Here is a 17,915-nt window from a genome sequence, read left to right on the forward strand (position 1 = left end):
GTTTCATAAGGGGCACTGTGTTTTGATTTATGGGGATACCTTAGTGGTGTGGTGGCACTCTCCTAGTTGGTCGGCTGCGGATATTCAAATTTTACTTTGTAACACTTATGGATGGTAGGGGTATTCCTTGTGGTATGATCGTGTATGGGAGAAGTATTAGAGATTCAGGCGGCAGATTTGAGATCGGATATAGTGATTCGTGTGCTCTATGGATTTGGAGACTGGGAACTCTAATGAGTAGATGATTTCATAGTTGTGGGCTAGGGAGACATAGCCAAGGTTAGGCAGAGGATAGTATGTGTTGTGATTCTATCATTGTGGGCCTTCGGAGGGTTATTTGTCTATTGTGGATGACCGGATTGATTTGGGGTTCATTAGTAGGCCCAATTGGGATAGGTGTTTTGCGCCGAGTCGGATTGGTTGGCTCTGTAGTGCTATTGTTGAGAGACGTTCCATTCAGTTATTGTTGGGCTTATTTGTGTTCTGGAATGATTTATGAGTTACTCTTCCACGCTACGAGAAGTTGTGATTTGTTGGTTTTAGGCACACATAGTGTGGTTTTATTGTGATCTTATAGCGGAATTTGAGTGAGATGAGTAATTGGGTATTGCATGATGGAGGCATATTGGTTATGTTCTTTCGGGTTTCGTGTGGCATTGTATCATATGATTCTCCGTGGTTATGGTAATGCACTTTGAGTACTTGGCGTCGAATATCACGTGGTTATTGATTTTGAGCAAGGTAGAGCGAGGTATATAAAATGGATCGGCGTTTGGATGGGGTCACGCATTGCAATAAAGTATGTTGAGATATGATCCTTGTGTATTAGATTCGTGTGTTTTGGTTCTGTGGTGTGTGGGGAGCTCTTGGATTTGCGTTGGGGCGATACCCGTTAATCTTGCGGGACGGTTCCCTTGTTTGATGTCATTTATCATGTTTGAGTTCATTTGGAATGTTGCTTATTTGTGCACGGACTGCACATGTTGTTGCTTTAAGTTGTATTGATGTGTCACGTCACTAGAGTGGTTGTGTTGGATGAGATGAGGTCATCGGACCTAGAATGGGTGCTATCAGATCTGGTTGCGGTATATTTGGGAGGATATTGATGCTGATCGACTTAGAAATTTTGCTATAGTTCCTATCGAAAGAGAGGGAGTTCCACCACTTGTTGATCCGATGAATGGTTATGGGTTTCTGCGTGTTTCTTTACTCATTGGCATTATATGAAGGTATTAGAACGGGTCTCTATTTGATAATAGGTTTATCACCAGAATTGGGTTGTTTCGAGCATCCACTGTGATCATAAATTATCGCTACGAGTGTTTGAGTTATGGGGATGTCATGTGATTTCATCTTGAGTTATGGCTACGGTTGGATACAGCTTGTTCAAACTTACACAGTGTGAAGAATCGAGATTCTGATCGTATACAAAATGTCGGATGTGGAAGTTTAGATTTTAAGGCTTGGGCTAGGTTGGACGAAGGAATTTCAGTTATGCTGTGTTATCAGACCTATATGGGAGGAGGTGTAGATCTCCAATTGGATGGTTTGAGCCGGGTGAGGCTAGGCTCTTGGGTACAGACTTGGTTCAGGATGCTTTACATAAGGTGAAATTGATTCAGGAGAGGCTTCGCACGACGCGGTCTAGGCAAAAGAGCTATGCGGATAGGTAGGTCTGTGATGTGTCATTTATGGTTGGGGAGAAGGTCTTGCTAAAGGTATCACCCATGAAGGGTGTTATGAGGTTTGGGAAGAGGGGCAAGTTGAGCCCCCGGTTCATTGGGCCTTTGAGGTGCTTCAGAGGATAGGGGATGTGGCTTATAAGCTTGCCTTGCCACCCAGTTTGTCGAGTATGCATCTAGTATTTCATGTTTCCATGCTTCAGAAGTATGTTAGCGATCCGTCCCATGTTTTGGAATTCAGCACGGTTCAGTTGGAGGGTGATATGACTTACGATGTGGAGCCGGTGGCAATTTTGGATCGGCAGATTCAAAAGTTGAGGTCAAAGGACATAGCTTCAGTGAAGGTGCAATGGAGAGGGCAGCCCGTGGAGGAGGCCACCTACGAGACCGAGCGGGAGATGCAGAGCGGATATCCATACCTATTTCAGACCCCAGGTATGTTTTTAGACTCATTCGAGGACGAACGTTTGTTTAAGAAGGGGAAGATATAACAACCCGGCCGGTCGTTCCGAGAGTTAGAGCCCCGTTTTACCCATTTCTGTTTCCTTATTTGTTATTCAGCTTTATTGTGTTGTATCAGGCTGGTTGGTTCCGGTGCGGAGTGGTTTCGGAGTGGAATGAGACACTTAGACTCTTATTTAGAAGTTCAAGTTGGAAATAAAAAGTCAATTGGATGTTGACTTATGAAAAAACGATCTTGGATTTGGATTTTTATGGTTCGGTTAGCTCCGTTAGGTGATTTTGGACTTAGGAGCGTGTCCGGAATGTAATTTGGAGGTACATGGTATAATTAGGCTTGAACTGGCGAAATTGGAAATTTGGTGACTTCCAGTCGGCAGTGGAAAATTTGATATCGGAGTCGGAATGGAATTCTGAGAGTTGGAGTAGGTTCGTAGTGTCATTTGTGACGTGTATGCAAGATTGGAAGTTATTCGGATGAGGTTTGGTAGGTTTCTGCGTCGTTTGCAGAATTTGGAAGTTTAGAAGTCTTAGGCTTGAATCTGAGGTTATTTTGGTATTTTGATGTTGTTTTGAGAGTACTGAGGGTTCGACCAAGTTCGTATATTGATATATAACTTGTTGGTACCTTTGGTTGAGGTTCCAGAGGCCTAGGGTGTGTTTCGGGTGAGTTTTGAGTGAGTCCGGGCATTTCCAAAACAATGGTATTGTTCTGGTGCCTTAAAAATGCGGACCTCTGCAAAATTTTGCGGACCGCGGAGGAGGGTGTGCGGACCGCATAATTTTGGTCGCGACCGCACTCCAGGGAAAGTTCTGCAGATCCGCTAGTCCTTCTTTGGAAGCCTATATCTTTTGATCTACAAAGAAATATGAGAAAAATAAAAAATAAAAGTTGTAGCCCTTCGTGTCTAGTTTCCAGAAAGGTAAAGAAGTCAGAATTTGGACATTTGTAGAGAAGGTTATGGCCAAAATACTAAATCTTGTCAGTGCAGCCACCAAGAGGTGCGGCCGCACCAGTTTTACGCGACCGCAGGAGCTGGGAGGCGCGGCCGGGCTTGGAATTTCGCGGACCGCACAGTGGGAGTCAGAGGGTGCAATATATTAACGGGGTTTAGGGCATTATCTCACATTTTGGACCTAGGGATATCGGTTTGTGGCAATGTTTCGTGGGTTTTTCAAAAAGTTCATCAGGGTAAGTAATTCTAACTTTGATTTGGTTAATATACATGAATATATATATATGATTTCATCATTTGATTAGTACTTTGAGATGGAAATTTGGAGAAAATTGTAGAAACTGCATAAAATAAATTTTTGAGATTTGAATGTCGATCCGAAGTCGGATTTGAGTGAAACTAGCATGGTTGGACTCGCGAGTGAATGGGTGTTCGTAATTTGTGACTTTTACCCAATTTCGAGTCATGGACCCGAGGGTCAGGCTTGAGCCAATTTCTGGTTTGGGGTCTAATTTGATAGTTTTTCTTGCGGAATTCATTCCTTTAGCATAAATTAATGGTATTGTGGTGGTTGTGAATAGATTCGGAGCACTTAGAGGCCGAACTGAGGGGCAAGAGCATCGCGAAGTAGAGATTTGATCGGTTTGAGGTATGTAACGATTGTAAATCTAGTCCCGTGGGTATGAAACCCCGAAATTTCGTATCATTTTACTATTTTGAGTTGACGCACATGCTAGGTGACGGGCGTGTGGGCGTGCACAGCTAGGGATTGTGACTTGGTCCATCCCGTAGCAACTGTATAGTTGCATATTTTGTTGAAACGGTATAATATCTATGTGTTTTAGAAAGAGTTTCTGTAAATTAGGTTGAATGCCATGTTTGGGCTTTGTGCCAGCACTGTTTGGACCCTCAGAGGTCTTTTCTTACTATCCTATCACTATTTTCGATTGAAAATTTATACTCAGTCATGATTATACCTGTTTATTGCATAACTCAATTTTATTACTCTGTTTTGATGCATATGAAAGTTGTTTTGCGCTGAGTTCCCTGTTTTTACTGAAATGCTCGAGTGGCTTGCAAGGTTTATGACAGAGTGAGGCCGAGGGCCTAATGTTGTGAAGATTTTTATGGGATCGGGCTGCACGCAGCAGCATGTTTGATATAGGCCGAGGGCCTGACTGATTTATGCCATGATTTGGCTTGATATAGCACTTGGGCTGAAGGATCCCCTTTGTAGTCTGTACACACCCCCAGTGAGCGCATGTATCTACTGAGTGCGAGTGCCGAGTGCTGAGTGACTGGGAGATATGAGAGATGGTGAGGTATGCCCGGAGGGCTGTTGTGAGTGATTGTGAGGTATTCCCGAGGAGTTGTTTATGAGTGACTGTTAGGCTTGCCCAAGGGGCTGTACATGAGTGATGTTTTGCCCGAGGGGCTGTTTATGTTTTCATCATTTTCACTCTATTTTGCATTGAGCCTCTATTGAAATTGTTGAAAAATATCTTTAAACAATTTTTCACCGAGACTGGATTTTAAACGAGATGATTTGACTCAATACTGATTGGAAACATGGTGTATTTTACTGTGATTTCATGATGTGGACTTTATGTGTTTTACTGCACATCACTACTGCTCAACCTTTATTTATGATTGTTACTTACTGAGTTGGCGTACTAACGTTACTCCCTACACTTTGTGTGCAGATCCAGGTGCTACAGGATGTGCTAGCGATTGTTGATTTCACCCGTCGCGGATCGATTGGAGTTGCCAAGGTAGCTGCATGGCGATCGCAGCCCTGCTCTTCTCCCTCCTATCTTCCTATAGATGTTTTTAGTTGATTCCCAGACTGTATTGGTCTTAGTATTATCAGACAGATATTGTAGATGCTCATGACTAGTGATACCTGATGTCGTGCCTTTATTTCTGCATTTTCTTTGATTGAATTTATTATTATTACATCCCATATTTTCGTACGTGAAATTACGCCATAAATAAATTAATGGAAGCTCGAAAATGAGATGTTACATCCCATATTTTCGTACGTTAAAGTTTTGTCGTAAGTTAATCGACGCAAGTTTGGGAATGAAGTTATTTTAAGATTATAGGCATTATGTCATTTCAAACAAGTGATGAATAAATTCGTGAAGGTGAGAGGGTAAGCAAATCGAAAAAAATGAGTTTCATCGAGGTTTGACATTTTGGGATAAAATATGGTCCGAGCTATAATACCCGATATTTATGGACTAGTGCCACATAAGGTACCACATGACCATGATAGTAAGGTGTATAAGGTATGTTAAAAGTGAGTAGTATTTTAAGTAAGTGGAGATAATTCTTAATTATGTAGGTAATTGGTTAATTATTGGGTAATGGGACATTACCTAGTTAATTAAGGAGTTGTGGGTGATTAATTAAAGAATGTGGTTGAGACAAAACATCCCCACGTGGCAGCAAAAACCAATTCAAGAAATGTGACTCTTAAGTCAATATACTATGTGGCAAGATTAGAAATGTGAAGGAGGTGAGTCATTATTTTGATAATTTCAGTATTACAACTTCTTTGTACAAGATACTCAAGAATGACATTGATACACTTCTCTTCCTTAATCAAATGAAAGGGTGTCTGTTGGAATTTAGGCCTTATATTCGTGTATCAAATTGCCCGCAGTTGTTAACTCACAATTGTAGCTAGATTCATGATCCTTGCTACTTGTATTTATTCTCTTTACAAATCAATTAAAGCTCTTCACTACTTCCACTCTCACCTCTTATTTTCTTCTGTTTTTTTGTCTTCGCTTTTTTATTTTCTGTATGTTTATACGTGCAAGTTAATACCCTTCTTGTGTCCATTCTGGAGTAGACAAAGGACGTGGCGTGAAAAGTAGTATCAGAGCAGTTCTATCCTAAGAAGTCTACAAGCCGTGTCTAGTAGAGTCTTATTTATGGATATGTCGTGCATCACACTTATAAGCAGGAGGCTACATGGCATTTAGGACTGTTATTGTTTCTTCTTACTCTAGATCGTGTGGTAGAGCTCAGTCCTAGAAATTCAAATTCCTGAATTCTATCTCATTCATAATAAAACGATACCTACGTCCAAAAGGCAGCTGGTAAGAGATTGAATGTGGATGTGGAAGAGTTGAGTCAAAGGAACTCGCTTTTGTATCAAGCTTATGATGAATAAATGTGAGGTCTTCAGCAGAACATGTGTGTACTAAGACGTGTAAACTTCTTGACAAGGAACCTTATGGTAAAAATATTTATCTACCCATATGGTAAAAAGGAATAACATAATCGGAAGGAAGACACAAGTTTCAACAAGTAAAAGAAGAAAGGTGAAGAAGGGAATGAGGTATCCAGTTTGTGAAGATGATCATTATCTATAGTTCAGGAAAAGAGATATAAGTATTTTGAGTTACCTTCGACAGTAACATAAGTATGTACAATTAGTCACACCCATCTCATTATGCTCCATGGGAGCCAACAGATATAGTTTAAGAGAAGGACGAGATATCAGAATCCAGCTGGGGTTAAAGTAACCCAAAATGTTAGATGGATTGTTAGCATTAGCTAACATTCCAAAGGATATTGCGAATATGCTAATAGATCTCCTTGTGAGACACCCAGAAGGTGCACTTCAAAATAGTACAGCTAGATATGAGTACTGCAAGGATAGGCACTGGAAGCCTCGAAGGGATAAATATTACCTTAGTATGGCTCTCATCCCTAGTAGAGAAAGAATGTTAGGCAACCCAAAGAGCCAGTAGGTTGAGCAAGGGGAGCTAAAAGCAAAAGAATGTCTTGTTCGAGCTTTCGGAATAAAGTAATAGATACAAATGTTAGCGGGAAATAAGAAGAGAGTTAATGAAGCATTATGAGTCAGATGTGATACATGGATGACAACGGTAGATCAAAAGATAATAGTATCACAGAATCTATAGTCAAGTAAAGGAAATGACAAGAGGTGATAGGCCTTGAGATAACAAAAGAGTAGGTCATAAAGTCATATCCTTATTTCAAGAAATAAGTTCGTTACTCCAACGCGACTACCAGAAGAAAAAATTAAACCCCAGAGTAATAGGAACCAGTATGGGCTGGTGAACAAGATAAACTAAACATGAATTAGGGACTGAGTGATTTGATAATAGTCGGCATCATGAGAATTTCAGAGATTGCTTTCCGGTGATAGTAGAATGGACGACAGAAGAATAACCTTTAAAGGTCATTCAGGAAGAGGCTTTCTTAAAGCAAGAAAGGTAAGCAAAGTTAAGCTTAAGGGACTATATGTGCCAGTTACACCCGCGCGAGTAAGGAAATTTGTTATCCTTGGTCCAGAAGGATTACCGCAAGGCGAGTAAGGGTCATCGATGATGTGAGAAGATGCCAAAAATAAAGAGATAAAATATCTATACGTAGATCATCATAGCACTAAATCTTAATACTCCCCAAGGGGGAGGGGGGGATATCGAGTGATATGGCATTAAGTTAGAATTAAATGGTTCTGGCAATTATGAAATGATAAAGGAAGAATGTGATAAAATGAAAAAGGGATGAGATTGCACTTATTCAAAGCCTACATATATGCTACGATTCCAGAACATTATATAGACACGACGTCAAGGAGAGAAAGTAAGGACCCCCCCCCCTCCTCGAGGTGTTATTGATTAATAAGGAGCCAATGCGAGAGGTAAGTTAAGACAAAAGGAATAACCCAAGAAAGATTACGCGGAATATTGATTCGAGAATGAGCCAACGAGTAGTTAGCAGTTGATTCAGGAAGAGCCTAGCTATGCCTAGGAAAGAAGATACAGACAAATCAATAGATCGTGCAAGACAAACAGAATGAACCCCGACATGGGGAATTCAGTCCCGCAAATATGACATCATAACCTTGAGAAATATTCAGATAGGAGTTGGGGTAGTTAAAGATACCGTATGAGTGTCACGGGAATAAAAGAGAGTGCCACTGGAAAGACAGTCAAAATATCAGTTCAGAAGCAACCGTACAAGCACAAGGACGTGGAAGTAAGTAACTACGAATAATTATAGGCAAGGAAGGACATCAAAAGATCTGTAATAAGCTCGCAGCTTTACAAAAGTCAGAGGGTCTTCCCTAGGTACTACAATGAAAGACTAGTTGAGAAAATAAGGAAGAAGGCTTCAACCAAAGCACAATGACCTACAGAGGAAATGGTTGCGCAACAACAGTCTAACTACAAAATTGTATGCACTCCAAAAGAAAGTTGCACCTACCATGGCTAATGAGCGGCGAGTAAAACCAAAAGTAATATTCGAGACCATATGAGCTGCACAAAAACTTCGGCATGCGTGACAACTCAGATGAGCTAAGTATGTACGCAAAAAGGGGCAAAAAGACCAGGAAAAGCAATTGCTTACGTTTGAAGAAAGCTGAAATGGAACGGAAGGAATTATTCGATTAATGATCAGCCGTAGAAGATTCCGGTATAAGTTAAAAGAAGGAATTGGGTCCAGATCATAGACAAAGGATTGAATCATTAGAATATTATATCACGGTTTTCCATAGCGTCCATAAAAGGCTAAAGTAATAGCTAAATGCCATGAGCCACAGATCGGAAGATAGCTTAAGCTTACATAAAGGCTAATCAGAAGGAAGAAGAAACTAAAGAGTTACATCAACTAAGTAAATTAGGAGTCTGCTTATTGGACCCAGAAAGTTACAGACATCATGATTGAGAACATTGTAGAATCACTCTTAATATCAGAGTTACAAAAGAGATAGTACAATAGCCATATTCTATAACGGCTCTACGATAAAGCTAGTTAAAAGTGTCCCAACCTCATAAGAAGTTAGTATGAAGCTCTCACGAGATTGTGTAAAGAGGTGCAAACAAGCTGAAGGAAGGTTGCGAGTAGTATAAATAGATGTGTATAGATCGCAAGCTAAAGTATGGAAAAGCATCAAGGTTTTAGGAAGACATGAGTAAGAATAAGAAAGGAGAAGTGAGAAGGTGACGATAATGGATAAGTGCTCAGGATTAAGCCCATATAAACAAGAGAGCTGATGGTTTCTCCAATTTGTAGAAAGCTCAGTATAGCCTAATGAACTCAAAGAAGTCTAAGACTAGTAGCATTTAATTGTGATAAATAAAGAATGAGGGTGTAATTATGATAAATAAATGGATTTCAATAATTGTACAGGACTAAAATACCCACGTAAGTAAATCACATTGGAATGCTATGAAATACGGTTATGAACTATAGTATCGTATCACCCCAGGTGGATCAGAAAAATTACTTCAAATGTTCCACGATGCAACACGAGCCCTAGTGATTACGTGAGAGGTTTCAAGTTATCAATAGTATATTGTAGATTAATATTGAGGTTTCAAGTCACAAAGTATGAGGTAAGATTAGGTCGTCATTCTTAAGATGAACAAGTAATGAGGAAGTATTAAAGGACTTAGACTTATGCATATAGGATAAGCAACGAGAGTATGCTGGAATTTGATAGCAGACCTCAGCAACGATAAATATAAGAAAGAGTTACGGTATAGTATGATCTATCTTGATATAGTAAAGTCATACGGATGGATAAACGGATCTATGAAATAAGGTATAGCAATATTTATAAGTTCAACAAAGTACCGAGTGAAGAACTTCAGTATACCTATAGATGCCCAGAGGGACATCTTGTCAAGCTCTGTATATGTTCACAAAGTACGGCCTAGAGATCGGCTAAAAGCTGGAGGAAAAAGGATAGAAGATTCGCATAGATGCGCACTTACAAGGTCAGAATCATACAAGCTGCATGAAAGAAGGTAGCAACAGTTACGAGATTGGAAGGATTCCGACCACAAGTCGTGGCGTGAGAAAGAGGCCTAAAGGGGGGAATGCCCTGGCCTTTAGATTTATTCATAGAACAATTGCCTAAATGGCAATGAGAGTATTAAAGTATTCACAAGAGCTATAAGTTATGAAAATGATCAGTGCATCAGTCAACATTCAAGGACGAATGTTCCAAAGGGGGGAATGATACCTCATGTTTTCGTACGTGAAAGTACGCCATAAATAAATTAATGGAAGGTCAGAAATGAGATGTTACATCCCGCATTTTCGTACGTTAAAGTTTCTTCGTAAGTTAATCGACGCAAGTTTGGGAATGAGATTATTTTGAGATTATAGGCATTATGCTATTTCAAACAAGTGATGAATAAATTCGTGAAGGTGAGAGGGTAAGCAAATCGAAGAAAATGAGTTTCATCAAGGTTTGACATTTTGGGATAAAATATGGTCCGAGCTATAATACCCGATATTTATGGACTAGTACCATACAAGGTACCACATGACCATGATAATAAGGTGTATAAGGTATGTTAAAAGTGAGTAGTATTTTAAGTAAGTGAAGATAATTTTTAATTATGTGGGTCATTGGTTAATTATTAGGTAATGGGACATTATCTAGTTAATTAAAGAGTTGTGGGTGATTAATTAAAGAATGTGGTTGAGACAAAATATCCCCACGTGGCAGCAAACCAATTCAAGAAATGTGACTCTTAAGTCAATATACTATGTGGCAAGATTAGAAATGTGAAGGAAGTGAGTCATTATTTTGATAATTTCAGTATTACAACTTCTTTGTACAAGATACTCAAGAATGACATTGATACACTTCTCTTCCTTAATCAAACGAAAGGGTGTCTGTTGGAATTTAGGCCTTATATTCGTGTCTCAAATTGCCCGCAGTTGTTAACTCACAATTGTAGCTAGCTTCATGGTCCTTGCTACTTGTATTTATTCTCTTTACAAATCAATTAAAGCTCTTCACTACTTCCACTCTCACCTCTTATTTTCTTCTGTTTTTTTGTCTTCGCTTTTCTATTTTCTGTTTGTTTATACGTGCAAGTTAATACCCTTCTTGTGTCCATTCTGGAGTAGACAAAGGAAGTGGCGTGAAACTTATGAAAGACTTATCGTTAAATACCTTGAAAGTTATTTTTGAAATGAGATATTGCGTCATTTTTGGTAAAGAGTCAGCTGGCCTAGTATTACGATATGCGCCATCACGACTTGGTAGTTTGGTTCGTGACACTAATAGTGCTAATGTTTCAAAAATTAAAAAGACTTATTTTGATTAGTTAGGGTGTTTGGCTAAGTTTCCGAAAAGAAAATATTTTGGAATAGTAGCAAAAACTATTTTTTTGCGGCAAGAAAGAAGCTAAAAAAAGTAGATGTCTCTTTTTAAAACAAAATCAAAAGTAGAAGTTTTTAAAAATGTTAGTTGAAGTACTCTTAACTTGACTCTCTAGAAGTAAAAAGTGACCAATATTTTAATGTAGAAGAAGTACGAAAATTGTTTTCTCACATATAATTTCACTGAACGTTGATGATAAGTTATGCCTTTGTGTTTTTATGATTTAACAAATTTTATATGAGAATCAGATAGGGATCCCGATACTAATTCTCAAAGTGTCCGGAACAACAAGTCACATGTCTGGCACAACTTCCAATGATATCAGTCAAGGGAAGAACAGAGGAAACATATGGCTATTAGTTCCTCCGGTCACAGTATAAATTAACTCTTTACAGCTGTTAAAGTTGTTGCACTAAAGACGCAATAGTGTAGCAGTCACTGTTGAAGCATGTTGTATACCGGATACTTGCTTGCATCATCCCAGTGACCTCACTTATATATTATCAACGTGAGGCAAGGGTTTACACACACTTGCAAATCCCAAAAAATTATTTTCTCTCAAGTTGCAGCCGCGTTCATTTACTCCAAGGCTTAAAGAACAACATAGCAATAGAACAAAGGACCGGTTCTCAGTATTGAGTTCATCGTTTGTCCTTAGTATTGTTGTATATTTGTTAATGTTATTCACTTGTAATTCCTATTCATCTTAGTTAGAAGTATCTCGTAGAATATCTTTGTAAACCATAAACCTTGTGTTTGTATTTGAGTAGAGTTAGTCAAAGTGGTGAGCTTTATAATAAAGTTATTACAAAGAGGCTTGCAATAGAATTATTTCAAGTAGGTAAAAGATTAAGAGTTTAATTTCTAGGTTACAATAGGTTGTAATCTAAAGTTTCTCGGTTAGTGAAGTTGAAACCCTACGAGTGTAGGTCATGGTTTTTTATCCCGTGAGCTGGGAGTTTTTCACGTAAAATACTGTTGTATTATTTACTTACCGTTGTGTGTGTGTGTATGTGTATTCTGTGGGAACTGATAGAGAACCAGGTTGTCTATACAGTTGGTGAACTCTTAGTTTACATTAATTGGTATCAAAGAAAGTTCTTTCTATAAGGCTAACACCTAGAAAGGATCTACATGGCTGCTCCACCAAACTTTGAAGAAGGCCAATCAACCTACAGACCACCAAGATTCAATGGAGAATACTATGGCTTGTGGAAGACAAGAATGCATGAATTTATCATGGATGAAGATTCAGAGCTTTGGGATGTCATTTGTGATGGACCCTTTGCCCTATGAAGACCATTGGCGAGACAAAAGTGACAGTCCCAAAAGACAAGGAAGGAGTACAATGATGTTGATCGCAAAGCTATCGAGAAAAACTTCTGAGCAAAGAAGATCCTCATCTATGGTATTGGACCAGATGAGTACAACAGAATCTCAGCTTGTCAATCTGACAAGGAGATTTGGGAGGCTCTCCAAACCGCACATGAAGGAAAAACTTAAGTCAAGCAGTCATAGATCGACATGCTCACTACTGAGTATGAACTCTTCAAGATAAAGGATGATGAGTCCATTCAGGACATACTCACTTTACTTCCATCATCAATGAGCTCCATTCTCTAGGATAGATTATTCCAAGGAACAAATTGGTCAAAAACATACTCAGTGTATTACCTGGTTCTTGGGAGAGCAAAGTCAATGCTATCACGTAGGCAAAAGATTTGCAAATGCTGGCGATTGATGAACTCATTGAAAATCTGAAGACCTATGAAATGAATAAGAAGAAGGACAAAAAGGAGAAGAACCTGGTTCTCAAAGTAGACAACAGTGGCTCAGGTGATGATGATGCTGACATGGCCTATTGACATGGAGGTTTCATAAAATGGTTTGCAAAAATGGAGGTATTCCGAAAAAGGGCAGCTCTAGCAGAACAAAAGGCTATGATTGTTGTCACAAATGCAAGAAGCCGGGACATTTCATCAAAGATTGTCCTCTCCAAAAGAAGGACCATTACAAGCACAACAAAGACAAGACGGCCAAGAGGAACCTGGTTCCCAAGAGGAAATTCAAGAGAAAAAATGCCGCTGATAATATTGTGAAACAAGCTCTTGTTTCAGATTTCTCTATTGAATCTGAGGGCGATGATGAACAAGGAGACACCTCCATGATGGCTATTGAAAGCGAAGCAGCAGAATATGACTCTATGTTTGCCCTGATGGCAAAATCTGATGAGGATGAAGATGATGATGACGATAATATAAAATTTCTAGACGTTCAAAGAAATTTGAAGTTTTACTCTCAAAAGAAGCTTGTATATTTAGCTAATATCTTGATTGATATTTACCATAACCTTATCAATGATAAAAACATTTTAACCGAAGAATTAGGAGAGATAGAGCATGAGAGAGATGATTTACTGGTCGTAGTTGTTGATTTAAAAGAAACCATTGAGTATTTAAAAAATGAAAAGGATGTTCTAACTGAGAAAATTGAAAAGGAAAAACATGAAAGAGATGATTTGTTGGTAATCATTGTGGATCTAAAGGAAACATTAGAGGAATTAAAATGGGACAATATTGCTGTAAATATTTCAGTAGAAAATTGCATGAACTACTCAAAAGGAAAGGAAGTGGCGTGTGAGGCACACCTTAAGGTTGAAAATGAACTCAAAAAGGTACAATCGAGTCTTTGTCCTGAACTTGAAAGAAATAGACAACTTCAGGAAGATCTAAGCAGGGTTAAAAATAACCTAGATATATCTCTAAAGTGGACCTGTTCCTCTGATACAATCACTTTTATGTATACAAATTATGAGGAAAATAGGCAGGGAATTGGGCTCCAAAAGAAAAAAGCTCCTTACAACCCACATAGCAAGTATGTTGTTGTACTTAATAACTGGCTTTGCGCTCACTGTGGTAACACTGGTCATTTCAAAGATTCTTGTAAAGCTAGGTTTCAGTCCCAATAGAAAATAAAGTTTTTGTTGAAAAAGTATCTACTGCTAGGGAACCTGGTTCCTACAATTAAAAAATGTGTGATGCCTTCTTGGACAAGAAGAAGTTTAATTCGCCCTTTTCCTCATTACAAGGGACCCAAACTTGTTTGGGTTCCTAAGTCTAATCTCTGATTTCCTTGTGCAGGGAGCAGTGAAATGGAACAGCCAAAGATGGTACATGGATAGCAGCTGCTCTAAACATATGACTAGAAGTATTGATGATTTTCTTTCACTCAAAGCCCTGCAATGTGGTAGTGTGTCCTTTGGCAATGCCAAAAAGGGATACATTCTGGGACTTGAAAAAATTAAAAAGACACTTAATCACTCAATTGAGAATGTGTATTATGTGAATGGCCTGAAATATATCCTGCTGAGTGTCTCTCAAATTTGTGACAAAGGAAACAAAGTGGAGTTCTTATCAAAGTCTTGCACAATCACCAATATTATAACTAGTAAAGTGATGATGGTGGCAAAAAGATTCAAAAATATCTATGTTAATGACTTTGAGTCTCTAAACAGTAGGGATCTTACATGTTTGAGTGTTGTTGATGATGATGTTGAACTGTGGGACAAAAGATTGGGACATGCAAGCTTTTTCTTGTTGAACAATCTAGTCAAGAAGGACCTGGTTCGCGTGCTGCCAAAGTCAAAGTTCAAGGATCACAAGGTATGTGATGCATGTGTGAAAAGGAAGCAAGTCAGGTCCTCCTTCAAGCCAAAGAAGGAAGTAAGCACTTCAAGGCCACTGGATATTCTCCATACGGATCAGTGTAGATCTATGAGGATGCCCAACAAAGGAGGAAAAAAGTACATCTTTGTCATTGTAGATGACTACTCTAGATTCACATGGACTTTGTTCCTCAAAACCAAGGATGAAACTTTTCCAGTTTTTGCTGCCTTTGTGAAGTAGATCAAGTGAAGATGAGTCATAATGTTATACGGATAAAATATGATCATGGTACTGAGTTCGACAATGCAAAATTTGACGAATTCTATGCTGAAAATGGTTTAAGTCATAATTTTTTAGCTCCCAGAACACCCCCACCAAAATGGTATTGTGGAGAGGAAAAATAGGACGCTTGAAGATATGACAAGGACGATGTTAATTGATAGTGGTGTACCAAAGATCTTTTGGGATGAGGTAGTGAACACTGCCTCCTATCTGATAAACAGGTGCATGATCAGGTCCTTCCTAAACAAGACCCCATATGAATTGCTAAATGGGAGAAAACCCAAGCTGACTTACCTGAGAACATTTCGTTGCAAATGTTTTGTTCTCAATAATGGTAAGGAAGCGCTGGAAAAATTTGATGCCAAAATTGATGAAGGGATTTTTCTTGGATATTCTTCACAAAGCAAAGCATAAAGGTCTAAAACAAAAGGACTCAATATGTAAAATAAAATGTACATGTAATCTTTGACACATGATAAGAATGATCAAGATGGAGAGCATTCAAAGGTTCATGGAGAAGTCATTGATATGATAAATGGGAAGGCAGATCTGATGAGTCATGTTAAAGAGTCTAGTGAAGAAGATGCAGCAGAAACTCCAACTGACTCAGAGGAACATGGTCCCTCCATTACAGCAACTGAAGCAGAAAATAGAGTTTCTGACACTATGCAAGGCACTCCTGATGCTGAGAAGAGAAGTGGAACTCACACTTCCATGGATACTAATAATGGATCCAAAATAGCGGAACCTGATTCTTCTCACCATGAGACTCAGGTGTCTAATTGGAAGCACAAATGCTCACACCCTCTCCAGAATGTAATCACCCATCTGGACTCAGGAACTCAGACTAGATCAAAGACAAGAAGCATGTTTGATTTCTCAGCCTTCCTGTCTCAAATTGAGCCTAAAAATATCAAGAAAGCATTAAAAGATGCTGACTGGATTGTTTCTACGCAAGATGAACTCCATCAATTTGAGAGGAACAGTGTGTGGCACCTGGTTCGCTGACCTTCAGATATAACAATTATTGGAACTAGGTTGGTGTTCAGAAACATGCTTCATGAGTTTGGAAATACAACAAGAAACAAGGCCAGGTTGGTAGTTCAAGGCTATAATCAAGAGGAAGGAATTGATTATGATGAAACTTTTGCTCCAGTTGCAAGGATGGAAGCCATCAGAATTCTCATTGCTTTTGCATCTCATATGGAATTCAAATTGTTCCAAATGGATGTCAAGAGTGCATTCCTGAATGGATATTTAAAGGAAGAAGTCTTTATCAAACAACCACCTAGTTTTGAATGTCATGAACATACTGAACATGTATTAAAACTCGACAAAGCACTATATGGATTAAAGTAGGCCCCTCGTGCATGTTATGAAAGGTTGTCTAGGTTCTTTCTGAAAAATGGTTTTACTAGAGGGAAAATTGACAATACACTTTTTCTAAAGAAAAGAGGGAGGAACCTACTAATTGTGTAGGTCTATCTTGGCGACATCATCTTTGGTGCAACAAATGATTCCTTGTGTGAGGAGTTTGCCAATCTTATGGGAAGTGAGTTTGAAATAAGCATGATGGGGGAACTGAACTTCTTCCTAAGTCTGCAAGTAAATCAAACCTCTAAGGGAACGATGATAAGTCAGTAGAAATACATTAAAGAGCTCCTAAAGAGGTTTGAGATGGAAAGTTCAAAGACTATTGATACTCCTATTTCCACAGCCACTCATCTAGACATGGACGAACCTGGTTCCCCTGTGAATGAAACCATGTATCGGGGCATCATTGGTTCACTCTTTTATCTTACAACCATAAGACTTGACATTGTGTTTAGTGTGGGGTTATGTGCTAGATTCCAATCAAGTCCAAATGAATCTCATCTGAAAGATGGTAAGAGAATTTTGAGGTATCTCAAAGGAACACAGAACCTGGTCCTCTATTATCCCTTAGGAGATAATTTTGACGTAATTGGGTATGCTGATGCGGATTATGCTGGTTATTTGGCGGACAGAAAGAGTACGTCTGGGATGGAATATTTTCTAGGGTCATGCTTGATTTCATGGGGTATAAAGAAACAAAACTCTGTAGCCCTCTCTACAGTAGAAGCTGAATATGTGGCAGTTGCTTCCTGTTGTGCCCAATTATTGTGGATCAAGTAACAACTAGAAGATTTTGGTGTGTTCTCTGACTGTGAGCCACTACTGTGTGACAATACAAGTGCTCTCAACATGGCAAAGAACCCGGTCCAGTATAAGAGTACAAAGCACATTGATGTGCAACATCATTTCCTCAGGGACATTATTGAAAAGGGTCTCATCTGTATGAAGTTTGGAATAGAGGACCATGTAGTTGATATCTTCACCAAAGTATTGAGCAGAGAGCATTTTGATAAGAATCGACTGGAGTTGAGACTAATCAAATTGAACTAAGAACCTGGTCCCTCAATGACTAGCTATGAAGGAATGGTAAAGTAAACTGCTAAAATATATTTTTTGGCAACTTTTAACTCAATTATATACCGTTACAGGTAAACACGCATGTCAATTAGAGGCAAACAAGTAGCTAATGACATTAAATTTGGTAGGAGGATGATGCTCATATTTGCAAAATCAGTCAGGGAGCTTGGTTCCCTTGTCTCAGGTTTGTAGTTCCTCTTACACTCATACGCATTTTAAACTGCTAAAAGTTCCACGTCATTAAAAT

At 38.9% G+C, this 17,915-nt stretch overlaps 3 protein-coding genes across 3 annotated transcripts; all 3 read left to right on the forward strand.

The window, feature by feature from the left end:
• The first annotated feature begins 13,152 nt into the window (after positions 1-13,152).
• Positions 13,153-15,175, forward strand: LOC138902242 (uncharacterized). The gene is made up of 2 exons (XM_070190088.1): positions 13,153-13,944; positions 14,411-15,175. The coding sequence occupies exons 1-2, from the start codon at positions 13,153-13,155 to the stop codon at positions 15,173-15,175; spliced, it is 1,557 nt and encodes a 518-aa protein (XP_070046189.1).
• A 189-nt stretch (positions 15,176-15,364) lies between these two features.
• LOC138902243 (uncharacterized) lies at positions 15,365-16,225 on the forward strand. Its single transcript, XM_070190089.1, has 2 exons — positions 15,365-15,551; positions 15,708-16,225. The coding sequence occupies exons 1-2, from the start codon at positions 15,365-15,367 to the stop codon at positions 16,223-16,225; spliced, it is 705 nt and encodes a 234-aa protein (XP_070046190.1).
• Positions 16,226-16,894: 669 nt separating this feature from the next.
• On the forward strand, positions 16,895-17,371 carry LOC138902244 (secreted RxLR effector protein 161-like). Its single transcript, XM_070190090.1, has one exon. It carries the CDS (start codon positions 16,895-16,897, stop codon positions 17,369-17,371), a length of 477 nt encoding a protein of 158 aa, XP_070046191.1.
• Positions 17,372-17,915: the final 544 nt, after the last annotated feature.

Source organism: Nicotiana tomentosiformis, chromosome 12 (assembly GCF_000390325.3).
Source record: "Nicotiana tomentosiformis chromosome 12, ASM39032v3, whole genome shotgun sequence".
Lineage (NCBI taxonomy): Eukaryota > Viridiplantae > Streptophyta > Magnoliopsida > Solanales > Solanaceae > Nicotiana > Nicotiana tomentosiformis.